The sequence below is a fragment of the Mirounga angustirostris genome, unplaced genomic scaffold (genome assembly GCF_029215605.1).
Source record: "Mirounga angustirostris isolate CCGP_5_RB_7025 unplaced genomic scaffold, mMirAng1.0.hap1 SCAF_6, whole genome shotgun sequence".
Taxonomy (NCBI): domain Eukaryota; kingdom Metazoa; phylum Chordata; class Mammalia; order Carnivora; family Phocidae; genus Mirounga; species Mirounga angustirostris.
In genome coordinates this window covers 1053615-1070068 of record NW_026991714.1, presented here as the reverse complement: position 1 = coordinate 1070068, position 16454 = coordinate 1053615, and the positions used below count along the sequence as shown (strand labels likewise).

Genomic DNA, 16454 nt, shown 5'->3' with positions numbered 1-16454 from the left:
CGGCCCTTCCCGCAGGACGTCGCCCCGCCCGCGCCGCGCACCCCCGCGGCCGCCGGGTGGTCCGGCCCATGCCCCGCCCCTCGCCGCGCGGTGGCGGCGTCCGCGCGACTTCCGCTTCCGGCCGCCGCCGCCGCCGCCGCCGCTGGTGCTGCTGCTGGTGTGGCCGCGGGCTGGCGGCTGGCACTCCGCTCGCCCCCCGGCCTCGCCGCCTGGTCTGGCCGCGCCCCGCGGGCGCCCCGACCCCCCTCCCGGCGATGGTGCCGCCCGCGGGCGCGTCCGTCCCCCGCCGCCGCTGACCCCGGCCCCCCCGCCCCATGGCCGCCTCGGCGCCGCCCCCACCGGACAAGCTGGAGGGAGGTGGCGGCCCCGCACCGCCCCCTGCGCCGCCCGGCACCGGGAGGAAGCAGGGCAAGGCCGGTGAGAGCGCCGAGGGGCTGGGCCCTCGGGGTCGGGGCCCCGACGGGAGGCTCGGGCGGGAGGGGCGGGGGTCGAGGGTCGGAGATGGAGGACGCCGGGGTTGGGAGACGCACGGCCGGCCGGAGCCGCCGGGGGTCGGAGGGGCGGTGTGTCGTTTGGAGGAAGAGGCGGCCGAGAGTGTGGCCGCGCGGCGTGTCTCGCGTGGCACCTTTGTTCGTATTGGTTGAGCCGGTGAGCGAGCGCCTGTCCGAGCTAGAAGAGCCGCTCCGGGCGCGTCCGGGGGACTGGCGGTGGGGCCGCCTCAGGGAAACGTGTTTGTGTCCGCCTTCTGCTGCGCTTGCAGGTCTGCAGATGAAGAGCCCGGAGAAGAAGCGAAGGAAGTCCAACACTCAGGTGAGTGCGGCTTGGTGGGGGGGGCTCGTTCGAGCCCCCGCTGCAGTGGGTGTGTATCTTGCCTCAGGTGCGCGGCGAGGGGAAAGCTGCTTTGCTCTGGCCTTTTCCTCCCCTTCCTAACAAACGGGCGGGGGGCGCCGTCAGGCCGCGGGACCGCTGATCTCAGTCAGGCCGGAGTCTTCCTCTCCCCCCATGTTTCCTGTCCTGGTTCCCTCCCTGTAGATGACAGCTACCACTCACCGAGGTTTTTGGTAATGACTTCTCCAGCACTCCGTGCTGATGGTGCTCTAACAGTTTCGGGAGATAGGCATTGTCCCTGTTTTACAGACGAAGCGCAACACCTGCTCAGGGGTCTTGAGTTTATCCAGCGTCAGAGCTAGCATTCGGCACAGTTGTGCCTGCTTTCTCCACCCTCTGTTTCTCTATTTCGGTCTGAGGTCTGTCTCGATTTACATCCGAGCTGGCCGTTAGGAGCGTCCAGAACACGTTCTGTGTTTCTGCTGCTCTCCTGGTTTTTAGCTGTGTGTTTCCCCCCCATGAACCTCTTTGCCTCATCTGTTCCCCACTAGGGCCCTGCATACTCACATCTGACGGAGTTTGCGCCACCCCCGACTCCCATGGTGGATCACCTGGTTGCATCCAACCCTTTCGAGGATGACTTCGGAGCCCCTAAGGTGGGGGGCGCGGCCCCTCCATTCCTTGGCAGTCCTGTCCCCTTTGGAGGCTTCCGTGTACAGGGGGGCATGGCAGGCCAGGTACCTCCAGGCTACAGCACTGGGGGTGGAGGGGGCCCCCAGCCCCTTCGTCGACAGCCCCCACCTTTTCCTCCCAACCCTATGGGCCCTGCTTTCAACATGCCCCCCCAGGGCCCCGGCTACCCACCCCCAGGCAACATGAACTTTCCTAGCCAACCCTTCAACCAGCCTCTGGGTCAGAACTTCAGCCCTCCTGGTGGGCAGATGATGCCAGGCCCGGTGGGGGGATTTGGCCCCATGATCTCACCCACCATGGGACAACCTCCCAGAGGGGAGCTGGGCCCCCCTTCTCTCCCCCAACGCTTTGCCCAGCCGGGAGCACCTTTTGGCCCTTCTCCTCTCCAGAGACCTGGTCAGGGGCTCCCCAGCCTGCCCCCCAACACAAGTCCCTTCCCTGGCCCGGACCCTGGCTTTCCTGGCCCTGGTGGTGAGGATGGGGGAAAGCCCCTGAACCCACCCGCTCCCACTGCTTTTCCCCAGGAGCCTCACTCAGGCTCCCCAGCCGCTGCTGTTAATGGGAATCAGCCCAGTTTCCCCCCAAACAGCAGTGGGCGGGGTGGGGGAACTCCAGATGCCAACAGCCTGGCACCCCCCAGCAAGGCGGGTGGGGGCTCAGGGCCTCAGCCTCCCCCAGGCCTGGTGTACCCGTGTGGCGCCTGTCGCAGTGAGGTGAACGATGACCAGGACGCCATCCTGTGTGAGGCCTCCTGCCAGAAGTGGTTCCACCGTGAGTGTACGGGCATGACCGAGAGTGCGTACGGGCTGCTGACCACCGAGGCCTCCGCCGTCTGGGCTTGCGATCTCTGCCTCAAGACCAAGGAGATCCAGTCTGTGTACATCCGTGAGGGTGTGGGGCAGCTGGTGGCTGCTAACGATGGGTGATGCCGACCAGGGGGATGGTTTCCACTGGCTTCCCGTCCCCATGGGGCAGAAACACAGTGGCTCCTGGGGGCAGAGAAGGAACTGAGGTGGGCAGGCAGAAGAGCCTGGATTGCTCACTTTTCTGGAAACTTACACGTACACGTTGAGATCAACAGAGATCCAGGGAACCAAAGCCCTGCCGAGCATTGTGGTGGCTCCAGTCCCCGAAGGCCGAGGGGTGTGGCTGCAGGAGAAGAGAGGCTGGAGGAAGATCTGGAGGGCGGGGGTCTCCTCGGGCAGACGATGGACGCCCCAGCACCTGTGCCTGACGCTCCTAGCTCGTCCCACAGCTGCAGCCTTAGTGTGTGGAGTGGCCAGAGGAGTTGGGGTCCCATCCCGGCAGTAGCCTTTTCATGGGCTTTAGAGACAGCTTTAGGGAATAAATGGGGAATTTTCCTTTTTCTCACCCTCCCCTTGCCTCCTCCTAAGACCTACCCAAGTGCTACTCCTTCAGAGAACCAAATAGCTTGAAGAAGCAGGAGAGCTTTTGGCTGGGGCAGTTTCTTGGTGATTTGGGGCTTTAAGACTGTGGGTAAGAGATGATGTCCGGACATGTGTCCCTCATACCAAAGCCGCTGGCCCTTTCTCAGCCTCTCTTGGGCTTTTCTCCTAATGACCATATTTTTGCCAAAAATTGGGATATGCGGTCTGACAGACCGGGATATTTGAAGTTCAGACTGTCCTGGAACGTGGACTCTGCTCGCATGGCCCTCCCTGCCTCGCCCGTTTGTTGCACGGTCCTGTCCGCGGTGGTCTAGAGCTTTTGGCCCCTGTATTCCTCTGCCTCCTTGGCTCGATTGAAGGAAAGCCTGGAAAGGCACAGAACCCTTATACCTCATCTCCTGATCGAAGGATCCCTGTCCCAGCCCGTGGGGGAGGGAGGTAGCGGGACGGCCATTGCTGTGGTCCTGAGATGCAGTCCAGGGTCTGGGTGTGTTTTGCTTCTCTTTCCCTGCCCTTCTGTGTATCTTGGGCCGGGTGATTAGCAGTTTTTCCTCTCAGCCAGAGGCCTGCACTGGGCTTTATATGTTCATATTTTATTTTTCAGGCACTGCCTGCCAGAGATGGGCCCAGGGCCTGGTAGGAGCCCCGCACTGCAGCTCAAGCACACATTCCTCAGTGGGGTGGGGAAGGCAGGCACAGGCGTGGCCCAGAGGAGCTGGTGGTCCCCTGGCCGCTTCTCTGGGGACCCTAGCCTGTGAAGACTTAGCAAATGTACTGCAGAGCGCATTTGCCTGCCCAGGTGGGGCAGCGGCTTGAGGCTGTGGGAAAGAAGGGAGGGGGTTCAGGGCTTCTCTCTTCCAGTGTCCGGCCCACTCCCCCCCGCCCCAGCTTTGTGTTGTGTTTGTGGTTCTGTTGCCCCTCTTTTATCTGTTGATATTTTTGTGATGTCTTCCTCCCCTGCCCCCCATCTCTGCCTTTTTTAAGTGGCTCCTGGGGGAGGGGTCTGCTCAATCCTTCTCTCTCCCCACTACTTTTTGGAAGAAAATGGGGGTGGCAGAGATGTGGTGGGGGTCTTTTGTACGGTTGGCTTAATAAAAGGACTTGAAAATCCATACAAGGACTCCTGCTGTTTCTGCGCACAAAGGTTGGAGTGAGCCTCTCACCGGTGGGGAGGATGCTTGAGGGGTGAGGATAGGTATGTGCCCCAGGGTTCCTGGCGGCGGGCCCCTGAACTGATCCTGGTACTAGTCGAGGAGCCAAGGGAGGCCCGAGTGCGCCACCCCTACCCCTGAGTCTCGGAGTGAGAACGCGTTTCCTTTCTGGGCACATTCCTGGGCCAGGCCTGCAGCCAGGGCCTCGGGGACAAGTGCCGTTAGTGCTTCTGGGTTTAGCACCCCCCCCCCCCGCACCCCCGGTCAAGTGTAGTGGGAAGGGGCTGGCCCTGGTCCAGCAGATTGCATTTGGGGACGCTTCCCAGACCCCCACCCCTCCCCTTTTAGAAGAGTAGCAGTGGCACCTTGCCGCTGCACGGGAGCTGGGGGAGAACGGCGGGAGAGCTATTTCCAACCCTCGGCTCGCCGTGCCCCCTCCCCCATCTTGCAGCTGTGTCTGTCTGTCTGTCCTACGGTCGACCTTGGCCCTCTGTCTCGGGAGGTGCCTCTGCCTTTCAGTTGGGTCTTCCCTCTAGAAACTGTCTAGACGCCGGGAAAGGAGGGGAGGTGACCCGAATGCAGTTTGCGGCAAGCGCAGTCAGTCCCCGGGACGTCAGCCGGGGTCCGGGGCCTGTGCAGGTCCTCCTCCCCGGCCCCGCCTCTCAACTCCGGCTCTTATTGGCCGAAAGTTTCCGCCCCCTCAGGGAAGCTGGCCTTCCATTGGCCAGCCCCAGTCACGTGAGCCTCCCTCCCTCCCTCCCGGGGCTGGCCACCCGGGGCGGCAGCAACAGGTCGGGTGAAGACCGAAGGCGCGGGCAGGTGAGGCCCTACGGGGCGGGGGCCCTCCGGACCCGCCGCGGGACCGGGGCGCGCAGCCGGGCGTGCGCGTCGCCGCCGGGCCGCGGTGGGGGCGCGCCCCGGCGGGCTCCTGCGGCTCCTCCGCTTTACAGGTTTGGGGGAGCCACTCTTGGAGGGGCTGAGCGCAGCTAGCCAGAGGGGGAGAGCTCCGCCTTTGGCTGCCTCCTAGACAAGGCAGAAGTGCCCGACTAGCCTGAAAGAGTGTTTTTGTTGGATCCTGCCGGACTGCGAGTGGGGAGGGGGTGGAGGCGGAGAGGTCGGCGAGAAAGAGCTCTGGAAGCAGCGCGGGGAGGGGAGGAGGTTAGACCGAGGAAGCGACTTCCTAATAAGGCAAGGAGCTGCGGGCCGGGGAGCGCGGGGCTAGCTTGTGGCGTCTGGGACGGACTCGGCGGCGGGGGAGGGAGCCGAGTTTGGGACCCTGAGTGTAGGGCTTCCAGGCTGTCTCCTGTTTGGGTCTCCGAAGTGTTTGTCTTCTTGACCCAGATACCGTGGCTGGTTCCCATGGAGACGGGGGGTCTGACATCACCCTGGTTGCCATGGTGCCTGGTTCTGGAGGACCCGAGCAGGCTGTACACAGCCAGGGATAAACAGGGACTTCGGCCCAAGCTGCTGCCACTTCCTTCCTGCCACCACCTGTTAGCAGTCACACGCAGCGACGGGGGACCGGAGGGGGGCGGGGGATGATGACAGCCCAGTGTGTGCCTGTGGGGGGGGCAGCCCCTCTGGGACCAGCAACTGGGGACGGGGGGGGGGGGGGGACGATTACAGCCCAGTGTGTGCATCGCGGGGGCGGCCGCTGTGGGACCAGCAACTGGGGACGGGGGCGGGGAGCCCAGTGTGTGCCTGTGGGGGGGGGCTACTCTGGGACCAGCAACTGGGGACGGGGGGGGGGGGGACGATGACAGCCCAGTGTGTGCCTGTGGGGGGGGCCACTCTGGGACCAGCAACTGGGGATGGGGGCGGGGAGCCCAGTGTGTGCCTGTGGGGAGGAGCAGCCGCTCTGGGACCAGCAACTGGGGACGGGGGGGTGGGGGGGGGACGATGACAGCCCAGTGTGTGCCTGTGGGGGGGGGCAGCCCCTCTGGGACCAGCAACTGGGGACGGGGGGGGGCACACGATGACAGCCCAGTGTGTACCTGTGGGGGGGCCACTCTGGGACCAGCAACTGGGGATGGGGGCGGGGAGCCCAGTGTGTGCCTGTGGGGAGGAGCAGCTGCTCTGGGACCAGCAACTGGGGACGGTGGGGGGGGGGGACGATGACAGTCCAGTGTGTGCCTGTGGGGGGGGGCAGCCCCTCTGGGACCAGCAACTGGGGACGGGGGGGGGCACACGATGACAGCCCAGTGTGTGCCTGTGGGGGGGGGGCAGCCCCTCTGGGACCAGCAACTGGGGACGGGGGGGGGCACACGATGACAGCCCAGTGTGTACCTGTGGGGGGGGCCACTCTGGGATCAGCAACTGGGGACGGGGGGGGGCACACGATGACAGCCCAGTGTGTGCGTCGGGGGGGCGGCCGCTCTGGGGATGCCGCAGAAGCTGGCCAGGGTGTCCTGGGGATGCTGCTTGTGCTGGGGAGGCATGGGCATTGGGGAAGACACTGTGAGGTGTCTGTCCCAGCCGTGGATCTTGAAGGGCCACAGGTCATTAGGGCCCTGTGCAGGAGGACTTGCACCAGCTGAAAGAGAAGGGGGCTGCGTGGGGTGTCATACAGCCATACTTCTTCCCAAGCCTACCTTCCCTTCCCGGGGTCTGCTTACAGAGCCCTTTCCACTTGCCGCTCTTTTGGCCCCTCAGGAAACAGTCACCTACCATCTGAAGGACCACAGTCCAAGACTTGGGGGGTCGGCTCGTCTGCCCCTCCTGCCTTGTGCCAGGCCCCAGTTGCAGCTGCTCAGCCTCAGGGGACAGTCCTAGGCCTGAGTGACAGGATAGGTCTCCCTCCTCTTAGCCTGCTTTGTGTCAGGCTTTGGAAGCTGGAGGACTTCCCACCCCAGTCCTGCCAAGTCAGAGTAGATTAGCGAGGGGCAGGCCCACAGCCCTGCAGTTTGCTTTGCAAACTGTAAAGTCTTTGTAACTGTGAGCTGTCATGAGAGCCCTTCCCCATGGCCTTCAAGTTCCCTAAGATGGAACTCTGCAGATCACAGAGCAAGGAAACAGAATCTAGAAAGGAGAATTGGCGTGACAAGGAGATTTACTAAGGGTACCTGCGAATGGATCTGCCTACTCTTCTCAGGCCTGGCTGCACATGAGGACCGTCTGGGAGGTTTTTAAAAAAGACCCAGGCCCCGGGGCGCCTGGGTGGCTCAGTCGTTAAGTGTCTGCCTTCGGCTCAGGTCATGATCCCAGGGTCCTGGGATGGAGCCCCGCATTGGGCTCCCTGCTCAGCGGGAAGCCTGCTTCTCCCTCTCCCCCGCTTGTGTTCCTGCTCTCGCGCGCTCTCTCTCTCTCTGTCAAATAAATAAATAAAATCTTAAAAAAAAAAAAAAAAGACCCAGACCTGAGCCTGACCCTGAGAGCAGTTGAATCAGACTCTTGGTGATTCCAATGCGCAGCCAGTGCTGGGGATCCCTGAACCAGACCATGTGAAGGGCTGATGCTGGGTGGGAGTCCTGTCTTCTGAGCCCTGGTGGGGCTGGGGCGAGTTATCTTCTGCCCGCAGCGGGGGGTGTGTGTGTGTGGGGGGAGGGGCTGGAAGGTGGTGGTGATGGTGGGAAAGTCTGGGGTGGTTATTTTCCTCACTCCTCTCATCAGCTGCTCGTCCTTGGCAAAGTCAAGTTAGCCAACCTGTATGGCCTTCATCTTCCCTGACTCTAGCCTGAGAGGGCTGGCCTGGTTGGCCCCCGGAGCCTTTCCAGCCCTGTGCTTTGACCTTTCAGGATCAGTCCAGTCTCCCAAGGCCCCGCTGGTCCCCGGGAGAGGTGAATTTCTCTGTGGTTGTTGGCAGGTTTTGATTTGCGAGGCTGGTACTGCCCAGAACAGTGGAGGTGTTAGGGTTAGAAGGGTTGGTTCTGGAAGCTGCTCCCCAGCCCTGGGGACCAGCCAAGGCTCCTCTCTGCATCCTGCCTTTGCGGAAGGGAACTGGGGTCCTGAAGAGCGCTTTTCTCTGCAGGCGGCAGGGACGGTGGCTTCACAGACCTCAGCAACTATGGCTTCCTGCCCAGACTCTGACAACAGCTGGGTGCTTGCCGGCTCGGAGGTAGGGAGAGCAGGCCTGGGAACCCCATGAAAGAGAGGTTCCGGCAGGCCTGGGCTGCTCCCTGGGTCTGTGCCCTTCCTTGGTGCCCACGGTCACCTGTGTCACCTCCTGCCGGCTGCCAGGGGAACTCAGGGGCAGGAGGGAGATCGGGCCCCAGGAATCAGGTGGCTGGACTTGGACCGGGCCTTGAAAGAAAGGTACCATGGGGTCAGCTGCAAGAAGTAGGGGACTGGCGTGAGGAGAGGGTCTGGGGCAACAACAGGAAAGCCATTTTGGGGGAGACTGAGGCAGTCCATGGGATGAGGTGGAGACATGGGCTAGACCGTGCTGGAATGAAGCGGGGGGGTGGGGCAGAGCCTGGGAACCCCCGAAGACCCAGGCACGCAGGCACGCAGGCGTCTTCCTGAGGGGGGATCACGGAAGGGCTTTGGGTCAAAGGGACTCAGGACAGTCGTTGCCCTGGGCAGAGGGGGCACTGCCGTGTGGGTGGGGTGAGCAGGGGAGCATTTTGAGGGTCCTGCAGTGCAGCTGGTGGTTGGCAGGGCAGGAAGCCAGTGGGCTCCCATGTCCCCAGAGCCACTGAGAAGGGAGAAGGGGGTCATCAAGGGACCCAGCCCTGGCGACTTGCTGTGTTAGCACTGCAGGGAGGAGGGGGAAAGGGAGGAGGGGGGAGGAGGGGGGAGGAGGGGGAGGAGGGGGAGGAGGGAGGGGAGGTGGGGAGGGAGGAAGCTGGCTTCAGGGAGGTGCTGGGGCAGGACATGGCCTGGGGCACAGCGGCAGAGGAGAGGGAGGGACATTGTCTTCCAGAGCCCTGGCCTCCTGTTGGCTGCCTTTGCTGACCCCTGGGATTTTACCTCTGTCCTCCCCTTGTAAAAGGGGGGTCGTGATCCCCAGCTTATAGGGGCGGCCATGAGAGAAAAGTGGTTTGAAAATTGCAAAGAACATACTCAAGTGGAGAATGATTCTTGGAGGAGTGGTGGGAGCCCTGGGCGGGGAGCGGGTGGTGGGCCTGCTTAGCAGGGGTGCACAGGGAGGGAGAGCCCGGGTGGGGCGGGGGCAAGTTGTCTTCTGCCCGCAGCAGCGGGGGGAGGGGTGTGTGGGGCAGGGGAGGGGCTGGAAGGGCCTGGGAGATGCAGGTGACATGGGCGGCCCGTGGTGTGGACAGCTACATGGAAGCGGATGGGGACCCTTAGCCCCTAGGGGGCTTTGTCCTCTTGCCATCCTCCATCTTCCAGCCAGTCGCCAGGCTTCATTTGTGGGGAGGTGGGGAGACCCAGGCTTCAGCCGGCTTCTTTGGGAGGGTGGGGGTGGGGGCACCAGGTCTGTGTGTGATCTGGTGTCTTGGTCCAGTGGCACTTTTTAACTGAACAGAAATAGCCTCTGGAAGGTTCCTCACAGCAGCAGGTGAGATCAGGGCACAGCCCAAGCCCACATCCAGCCGACCCCCGCCATGCACCTTGCCTCGGCTCAGGATTGTGAGATATGGGTGGGGGTCGCTGAGCAGTGCAGCGGGGCCCAGGGACCCCAGCAGAGCCCCCCCCGTGCTCCCGGATTTGTCCTCTGCAGCGGCCTTCTGCCTACACCCCTTCCCTCAGAGCCTGCCCGTGGAGACCCTGGGCCGGGAATCCACGGTGGACACAGAATCGGAGCGAGCTCCCCAGGCCCTCGGGAGCCCCTCCAAGGCAGCTGTGGAAGAGTTAGCTGGGGCTGAGGCTGGAGGAGGTAACAGGGCTCCCCTGGGGGCAGGGCCCCCGTTTCCTCCGAGAAAGGGGGTTTGGTTCATCTTATTTCCTGGGTTAATCATGGTCTAAAACCTTCCTGCCTCGTCCGGTCCTGGCGTTTTCCTGCCCTTCCAACCTGGCAGGTCCTGCAGAAGCCAGAGGGCTGTGTAGGAAGTTCATTTGGGGCAACACGGGGCAGTGGTGTTTCTCCTGGGCCTTTTCTTCTGCCACAGAGACTGTCTTCCAGAGCGAAAGCTCCCAGTCTGGGCCCCTTCTGCCAGAGAAGACTGAGGCCAAGGTGAGGACCTCTCAGTGGGTGGGGGAGGGCAGTGGGGAGGGGCCCGGAGTGCTCATGGCTGTGTCTGCTCAGGGGGACGTGGAAGGCGATGGCTGTGCTGCGGGCCCCCCTGGCCCAGAAGACACGCTGGTCCAGGGAGACTCGGACGAGGCCCCTGGGGCAGCAGGCCTGGGACTGGACACAGAGGACGTGGAGGGTCAGAGCCCCCCAGGGAGCCTGCCTTCATTGCCCAATGCAGGTGAGATGTGCCCCTCTTTACTCTCCTTCTGGAAGGAATGGGGGGCCGAGTGCTTGCTGCCGAGCATGGCTGGGGTCCGGGCCCTAGCACTTAGTGGCTTAGGGGTCTCCTTACGCTGTGTCAGTGAATCCTCACCACTGCCCCCGAGGACACCGAGGCTCGGAGAGGTTACTTGATGTGACCAAGGTCACATAGCTGATAAGTGGCAGGGCCCGGGTCTGCCGGACTCTTCCTCTCTGCCAGGGGGCTTCTTCTCCTTTTGCGTCTCGATTCAGCTCTCATCCCCTGAGTCTCCGACATGTGTCCGCTCTGGGCCCAGGAGACCAGGGAGGCGGGGTGCTGGAGTTTCGGTGCCCCCTCAGAGGGGGAGGGGCCCAGCCAGGGGCCAGGTGGAGGGAAGGGCGAGGGGGGCGGGCACGCTTGGGGGAAGGTTCACACTGGAGGGCTTGTTGAGTGCGGCCCTGAGAGACAGTAGGCTCTGGGTCAGTAGGGTCGGAGGAAGAGAACGTTCCAGGCCGAGGCTGTAGCATCTGCAGAGGGACGGGTCCGCCTGTCCTGTGCTGAGGAGGTGGTGTCCCGGGCTTGTGGCCGAGCAGCGTATGACTCCATCTCTGAGCGGTGACAGGTGGAGGGAGAGGTTGGGGCCACGGAGGGGGCGAGTGCTGAAGACCACCGGGCGGGCAGATCCGGGGTACGTGATGTCGAGTTGTCTGGGTGTGAGGCGAACGGGGGGGCTTAGGCAGCCAGATGGGAGCAGTGGTGCCTTTCTCGGAATGGGGTGGGCGTGAGGAGAACCAGTGTGGAGGGCAGCGTGCTGAGAGCTTGGTCCCCGGGCGACGGCAGGCGGGAGTGGCTGGCCCACGGCCAGTCGTCCGGGTCCAGAGCTACAGACCGGGGGCTCGTCTGCTGTGGGGCGAGCTTGCTGGTGGGGGCGACGGTGTGCAGTGAGGCGGACAGTGCTCCAAGCACCTCACCTTTAGGCCAGGAAGAGCCAGGAGGCCCGAGAGGCGGTGGCCAGGTGGATAGGAGCTGCACGGGGCTTGAGGTGAGGCACGCGTGGGAGGAAGGGGGCTGTTAGGCTAGAGCTGCTCCTTGAGTTTGCAACTCGGAAGGCTGGTGCCCCCCTCGGCTGGGCGGGGCAGTCATCGCTGCCCGGGTGGACGTGGCCGGGGTCCCTGCGCGCCCCTGTCTGCGGTCTCTGACTGCGTCCTGTTATCCGGTGGCCTCACTGCCTCGTCCCCATCCCTTCCTCCAGCTTGGCCCAGGGAGGAGGCCCACTGCTCTAGCAGTGAGGACGACACCGATGTGGACGTGGAGGGTCTGCGGAGACGGCGGGGCCGGCAGCCCAGCGCTCCTCAGCCCGCGGGGCCCCTAGGCACGGAGGACCAGGCCGGAGGCAAGGGTGCGGGCTGTGAGCTGGGCATCTCCCTCAACACGTGCATCCTTGGGGCTCTGGTTCTGCTGGGCCTGGGGATCCTCCTCTTCTCCGGTGAGTGGCACCTCCCCTGCTGGGGCCCGTGTCTGCCTCTGGCCCTCCCGCCATGCCACAGCCTGCCCCCCACCCCGTCCTCTGTGGGCCTCACCACGCTCCTCCGTCTCCATGCGCAGGTGGTCTGTCAGAGTCGGACAAGGGTGAGTGGGGACGGGGCCTGGCTTGTCCCGGCCGAGCCCTGGGGGAGGCTGCCGGGGCGGGTTCTCTGGGGCTGGCCATCTCTGACTCAGTGACTGACCTTTCGGCTGTTCGTGCCGACCCTGGGCCCCTTCCCGGCCAGTCCTCTCAGCCGTGGGGCTCGGGTCCGGGGCAGGAGGGCGGCCATGTGTGTGTGTGTGTGGGAGGGAGTGGGTGGGAGAGGGGTCTGGTGTGTATGCTGGGGCCGTTCGGGGACTTGGCTTTCCTGCAGGGCCTGTGGAGGAAGTAGAACTGCAGGTCTTCCCGGACACAGAATTGGACACAAAGATGCGCGACGCTGCGGGGGACGGGCAGGTATGCTCCCTGTGCCTGGAGCTGTGCGGGGCCGGCTGGGGCTGTGGCGAAGGAGGGGTCACTGGCCCCTTTGCCCCCAGGATGGGGTCCCAGGACCCTCTGACAGCGTCCCCAGCCTGCAGAGCATGGCCCTGCTGCTGGATAGGCTGGCCAAGGAGAACCAGGACATCCGGCTGCTGCAGGCCCAGCTGCAGGTGCGCATGTGTGGTGCGGGCGCCAGGTGGGCCCTCCCCCAGCCAGGTGCTGCCCTCGTGTCCTCCCCCAGAAGAAGCTGTCTTGCTACCCCCCACCTCAGCCCTCTCTCATCCCCTGGAGGGTGTATTCACACTCCTCCTGCTGAGGCCCAGGCCAGCGTGCCCGTTGCCCGTTGGCCCCCCGGTTGATGGCTCTGCTTTGCCTGGAGCCGTGGAAGCACGAAAGGGAAGGCAGTGTGGGGGTCGGTTACTAATGTCTGTTCCGGGTGTGGGAGGCGGAAGGGACAGCGAGAGCCACATTCGGCTCATCCCAAGCAAATCGCAGCATGTGCCTACAGAAGGACACGGAAGCCGTGGTCCGTGAGGGAATTTGGGGGTCGCAGGCTCGGGTGCAGGTCGTGGGTGGCAAAGAGAAGGAGGGAATGGGGTGGACGCTCATGGGCTGGGAGGCCCTGGGCCGGCCCTGACAGGGCCCTCCTGCGGCACCCCCCACCCCAGGCCCAGAAGGCAGAGCTTCAGGGCCTGGTGCAGCGGCCCAGAGAGCTGGAAGAGGAGAACGCCCGGCTGCGCGGGGCCCTGCGGCAGGGTCAGTCCTCCCAGCGCGCCCTGGAGTTGGAGCTGCAGCAGCTGCGGGCCCGGCTGCAGGGGCTGGAGGCCGACTGCATCCGGGGCCCGGACGGGGTGTGCTTCACCTGGGGCTCCCAGGGTGGCAGGGTCACCGAGCAACGGGGCCCCAGGGAGCAGAGGCCAGATGCTGGCTTCCTGGAGCAGAAGGAGCGGCTAGAGGCTGAGGCCCCGGCCTTAAGTCAGGAGCCGGAGACGCCGCGGCAGCTGCTGGGGTCCATGCAGCAGAGCCTGAGGGGCGCGGGCCACAGACTGGCCCCGAAACTCCAGCGCCTGCAGAACTGGGGCGAGCACCCTGGGGTCCGTGCCAATGCCTCAGAGGCCCACTTCCAGAGTTCCAGGGAAGGGAGTGGGAGGGAGAAGTGGCGGGATGGGCAGGGGGACCGGAACGCTGAGCCCCGGAAGCACAGGAAGGAGGGGTCTGGCCGCGAAAGAAAGAAGGGCTGGCGGGGTGAAGGGGACAGGGAGCTGGCCGGGAAGGGGAAGGAGGGCAAGCCAAGGGAGGGGGAGTGGGGCAGCAAGAAGGATGGCAGGCGCCAGGGCCCCAAGGAGCCCCCTCGGAAGAGTGGGGGCCCGCAGTCCTCTGCGGAGAGGCAGAAGCACCCTCAGTGCAGGGAGGGGACTAAAGCCGGGCCTGACCCCCTGCCACTGTGGGCAGAGCTGTCGAGGCACAAGTACCGGGCGCCCCAGGGCTGCTCGGGCGTGCGTGAGTGTGCCCGGCAGGAGGGCCTGGACTTCGGCGTGGAGCTGGCCCCCGTGCGGCAACAGGAGCTGGCCTCTCTGCTGAGGGCTTACCTGGCGCGGCTGCCCTGGGCCGGGCAGCTGTCCGAGGAGCTGCCCCTCTCGCCTGCTTACTTCAGCGAGGATGGCTTCTTCCGCCACGACCGCCTCCGCTTCCGGGACTTCGTGGATGCCTTGGAGGACAGCCTGGAAGAGGTGGCCGTGCGACAGACCGGTGATGACGATGAGGTGGATGACTTGGAGAGTTTCATCTTCAGCCACTTCTTTGGAGACAAGGCGCCAAAGAAGAGGTGGGGGGCGGGACCAGTGGAGGGGGGCGTGTCTGGAGGAGCCGGGGCCCTGAGGAGGGGTCTCTGTTGGAGCGACTTTTAATCTGCAGCTGGCTACCCTCGGAGCCTGTCTTCCGGGAGCTCACTCCATAGTGGTCTGGGCGGCCCCTCTTGGCCGGGCCCGGGGTGGAGGGGGTTTCCTCCGAGCTGCTCTGTCCTGCTCAGGCCCAGGCGTCCGGGGGTAGGAGGGTTGCTTCGCCTTCCTGCCGCCCTGACTGAGGACTTCATCCTGGGGTCGCGGTCTGGTCCCTGTGTTGGCTGCCTTGGGAGGAACAGGGTCCCCTCCCCTCCAGGAGCCCCGTCTCACCGCGTGGCTTCGTCCCCTGAAGACCTCTTCCTGCCCCCACCCCGTGTCTCCCCACAGGTCAGGGAAGAAGGACAGACACTGGCGGGGCCCGGGGAGGGGCTGAGGCCTGGCGTCCCCTAGCCCCGGGACCACGGGACTCTCCTCTGGCTCCCAAGGGAAGCAGAATCACGCAGCGCCACCCCGATGCCCCGTGTGCTGGGAAAAGGCCTCGGCGGCATCTGTCTTGCTGTCTATGCAGACATGTGCCAGTGCGGGCTTTGGTGGGGAGGGGGGCGGAATCCTGACTCTGCAGCCTCAGCTTTCATCCTCGCGCGCCCCCCCACCGTGGGCCCCTGGGCTCCACGCGCTGGCCGGTGCCCCCTGGGATGGGACTGGACTTGCTGGCTGGAGGCCCAGCACGAGGGCTTTCCCTGGGGTTTTGTTAGACTTGAAGCAGACAAGCCCCGGGGAGGGGGTGGTGGAGCCCCCTTTTTACCCCTGCTTCTCACGCGGCCGCACCTCCCTGTGTGAGCTGTAGTCTCAGACCCCAGTAAAATGCTGTTGGAGCTGTGGGGTGGGGGCTCTGTCACGGGGGTGGTATCTGAGCACAGAGGCCCCCACGCCCGCCTGTCCCCCACGCCCACCTCCCAGCCACCCGTGGGCCCTCAGGGCCGGGACTCCCCATTGTGCTCGCAGCCGCCTTGGGGCCCCCGGGAGATGGAGAAAATGAGCATGGGTTTTGGAGTGTGCTTCCATCCCTGGGAGCCTAGCGTTTCTGATCCTCAAAATAGGGGACTGGACGGCCGGGGAGGGATTAAATAAAGCAATGTAAGCAAAATGCCTGTTCATAATTTGCGCTCCAAAGCTGTCAGTCTCTAGGGCGTGGAGGAGGGAGGCCAGGACCCCCAGCAGGCTTCTGGGCTGGGTGCGCGGGGGAGCCACTAGGGGGCGCCCTGGATCCACGTTTGGTGCAGACCTGGCCTCCCCCACTACTTCGTGCCGGGCCTGCGCTCTCCCGGACCCCAGACGGCGCTGGGCTCCTGCTCAGGACTCCTCCTTCCGGAGCGCCTCCTCGATTGCCTGGGCATCCCCCGTGTGTGCAGGGGCAGAATGACGCGGTGAGACCTCGGGCAGGGGAGCGCGCCTGCGGGCTCCGGGAGGGAGCTGGGGTGGGCGGCAGGGGCTGCTGCGGGGCTTTAAGCCAGCGCGCTCGTCTGAGTGGCTGCGGGCGGGGGCGGGGGCGGGGCCCTGAACCCCGAGCCGCCGGCGCGCGGTTATAAGGTCTGTGGGGCATGGGGAAGTGTTCTAGACCGCGGCGTCCAGTGGAGCTGCTTTCTGCGGCAGGAGGGACTCGTTAGACCTCAGGAAGACTCTCCTCCTAGGCAGAGGGTCCGTGATAGGGGCTGGGGGTCTTCAGAAAACGAGTCTTCCGGACGGGGGGTTGGGAGGACCCGGACAGGCTGGCCCCAGCCCAGGGTCTGGATTTGGGTCCCATGAGGAGCCTACGTTAGCCTGTTCACGTTCCTGGTCTGCGGCAGGTGCTCAGAATTGACCCGTCCACTCGGGTCGCCAGGGCTGGGATTCCGGCGAGAAGGAGGCCAGCTTCCTCATCCTGGGGAGGGGGGCACAGCCTGGCCCCCTGGGTTCCCAGAGGGTGTGGGTGCTTGCTCCGGCTTTTCAGGTTCTTCTCCTCCGGGCCCATTTTCTTCATTTGCATGACAAACTCAGGGAGGCTGGAAAGAGCCCCCAAGCGCCCCCTTACCTGCGCGGGGCCAAGCAGTGCTGGGCTGGCTCTCTCAGAAACTGCTGAATCAGGGCGGAAAGGAGAGCCATGAACCCGAAGGGTCTGCTGGGGAGGCCCAGGACAGCAGGGCCACTGGCCACTGATCACCCTGTCTCTGGGC

General features: G+C 64.7%; 2 protein-coding genes across 8 annotated transcripts; both read left to right on the top strand.

Moving 5' to 3' along the window:
• Positions 1–79: 79 nt before the first annotated feature.
• PYGO2 (pygopus family PHD finger 2) lies at positions 80–4047 on the top strand. Its single transcript, XM_045876515.3, has 3 exons — positions 80–417; positions 761–810; positions 1380–4047. Exons 1-3 carry the CDS (start codon positions 315–317, stop codon positions 2445–2447), a joined length of 1221 nt encoding a protein of 406 aa, XP_045732471.1. The 5' UTR covers positions 80–314; the 3' UTR covers positions 2448–4047.
• A 739-nt stretch (positions 4048–4786) lies between these two features.
• Positions 4787–15388, top strand: PBXIP1 (PBX homeobox interacting protein 1). Of its 7 annotated transcripts, none has more exons than XM_064593644.1 (12): positions 4787–4900; positions 8049–8135; positions 8258–8332; positions 9731–9857; positions 10090–10154; positions 10227–10392; positions 11648–11881; positions 12001–12024; positions 12294–12376; positions 12457–12570; positions 13069–14225; positions 14629–15388. In XM_064593644.1, the coding sequence occupies exons 2-12, from the start codon at positions 8085–8087 to the stop codon at positions 14672–14674; spliced, it is 2142 nt and encodes a 713-aa protein (XP_064449714.1). In that variant the 5' UTR covers positions 4787–4900; positions 8049–8084; the 3' UTR covers positions 14675–15388. The 7 variants fall into 7 exon arrangements, with proteins under 7 accessions (XP_064449714.1, XP_064449712.1, XP_064449711.1 ...); XM_064593642.1 differs by having other exon boundaries at positions 10000–10154; positions 13069–14163; XM_064593641.1 differs by having other exon boundaries at positions 10000–10154.
• Positions 15389–16454: the final 1066 nt, after the last annotated feature.

What these genes read in the sequence shown, in the direction of transcription:
- PYGO2 (XM_045876515.3), top strand. Translation starts at nt 315, where the DNA reads ATGGCCGCCTCGGCGCCGCCCCCACCGGACAAGCTGGAGGGAGGTGGC. An exon ending in GAGGAAGCAGGGCAAGGCCG is followed by an intron (nt 418 to 760) that starts GTGAGAGCGCCG and finishes CTGCGCTTGCAG; the next exon opens with GTCTGCAGATGAAGAGCCCG. An exon ending in GAAGGAAGTCCAACACTCAG is followed by an intron (nt 811 to 1,379) that starts GTGAGTGCGGCT and finishes GTTCCCCACTAG; the next exon opens with GGCCCTGCATACTCACATCT.
- PBXIP1 (XM_064593641.1), top strand. Translation starts at nt 8,085, where the DNA reads ATGGCTTCCTGCCCAGACTCTGACAACAGCTGGGTGCTTGCCGGCTCG. An exon ending in GGGTGCTTGCCGGCTCGGAG is followed by an intron (nt 8,136 to 8,257) that starts GTAGGGAGAGCA and finishes GCCGGCTGCCAG; the next exon opens with GGGAACTCAGGGGCAGGAGG. An exon ending in GGGGATCCTCCTCTTCTCCG is followed by an intron (nt 11,882 to 12,000) that starts GTGAGTGGCACC and finishes CTCCATGCGCAG; the next exon opens with GTGGTCTGTCAGAGTCGGAC.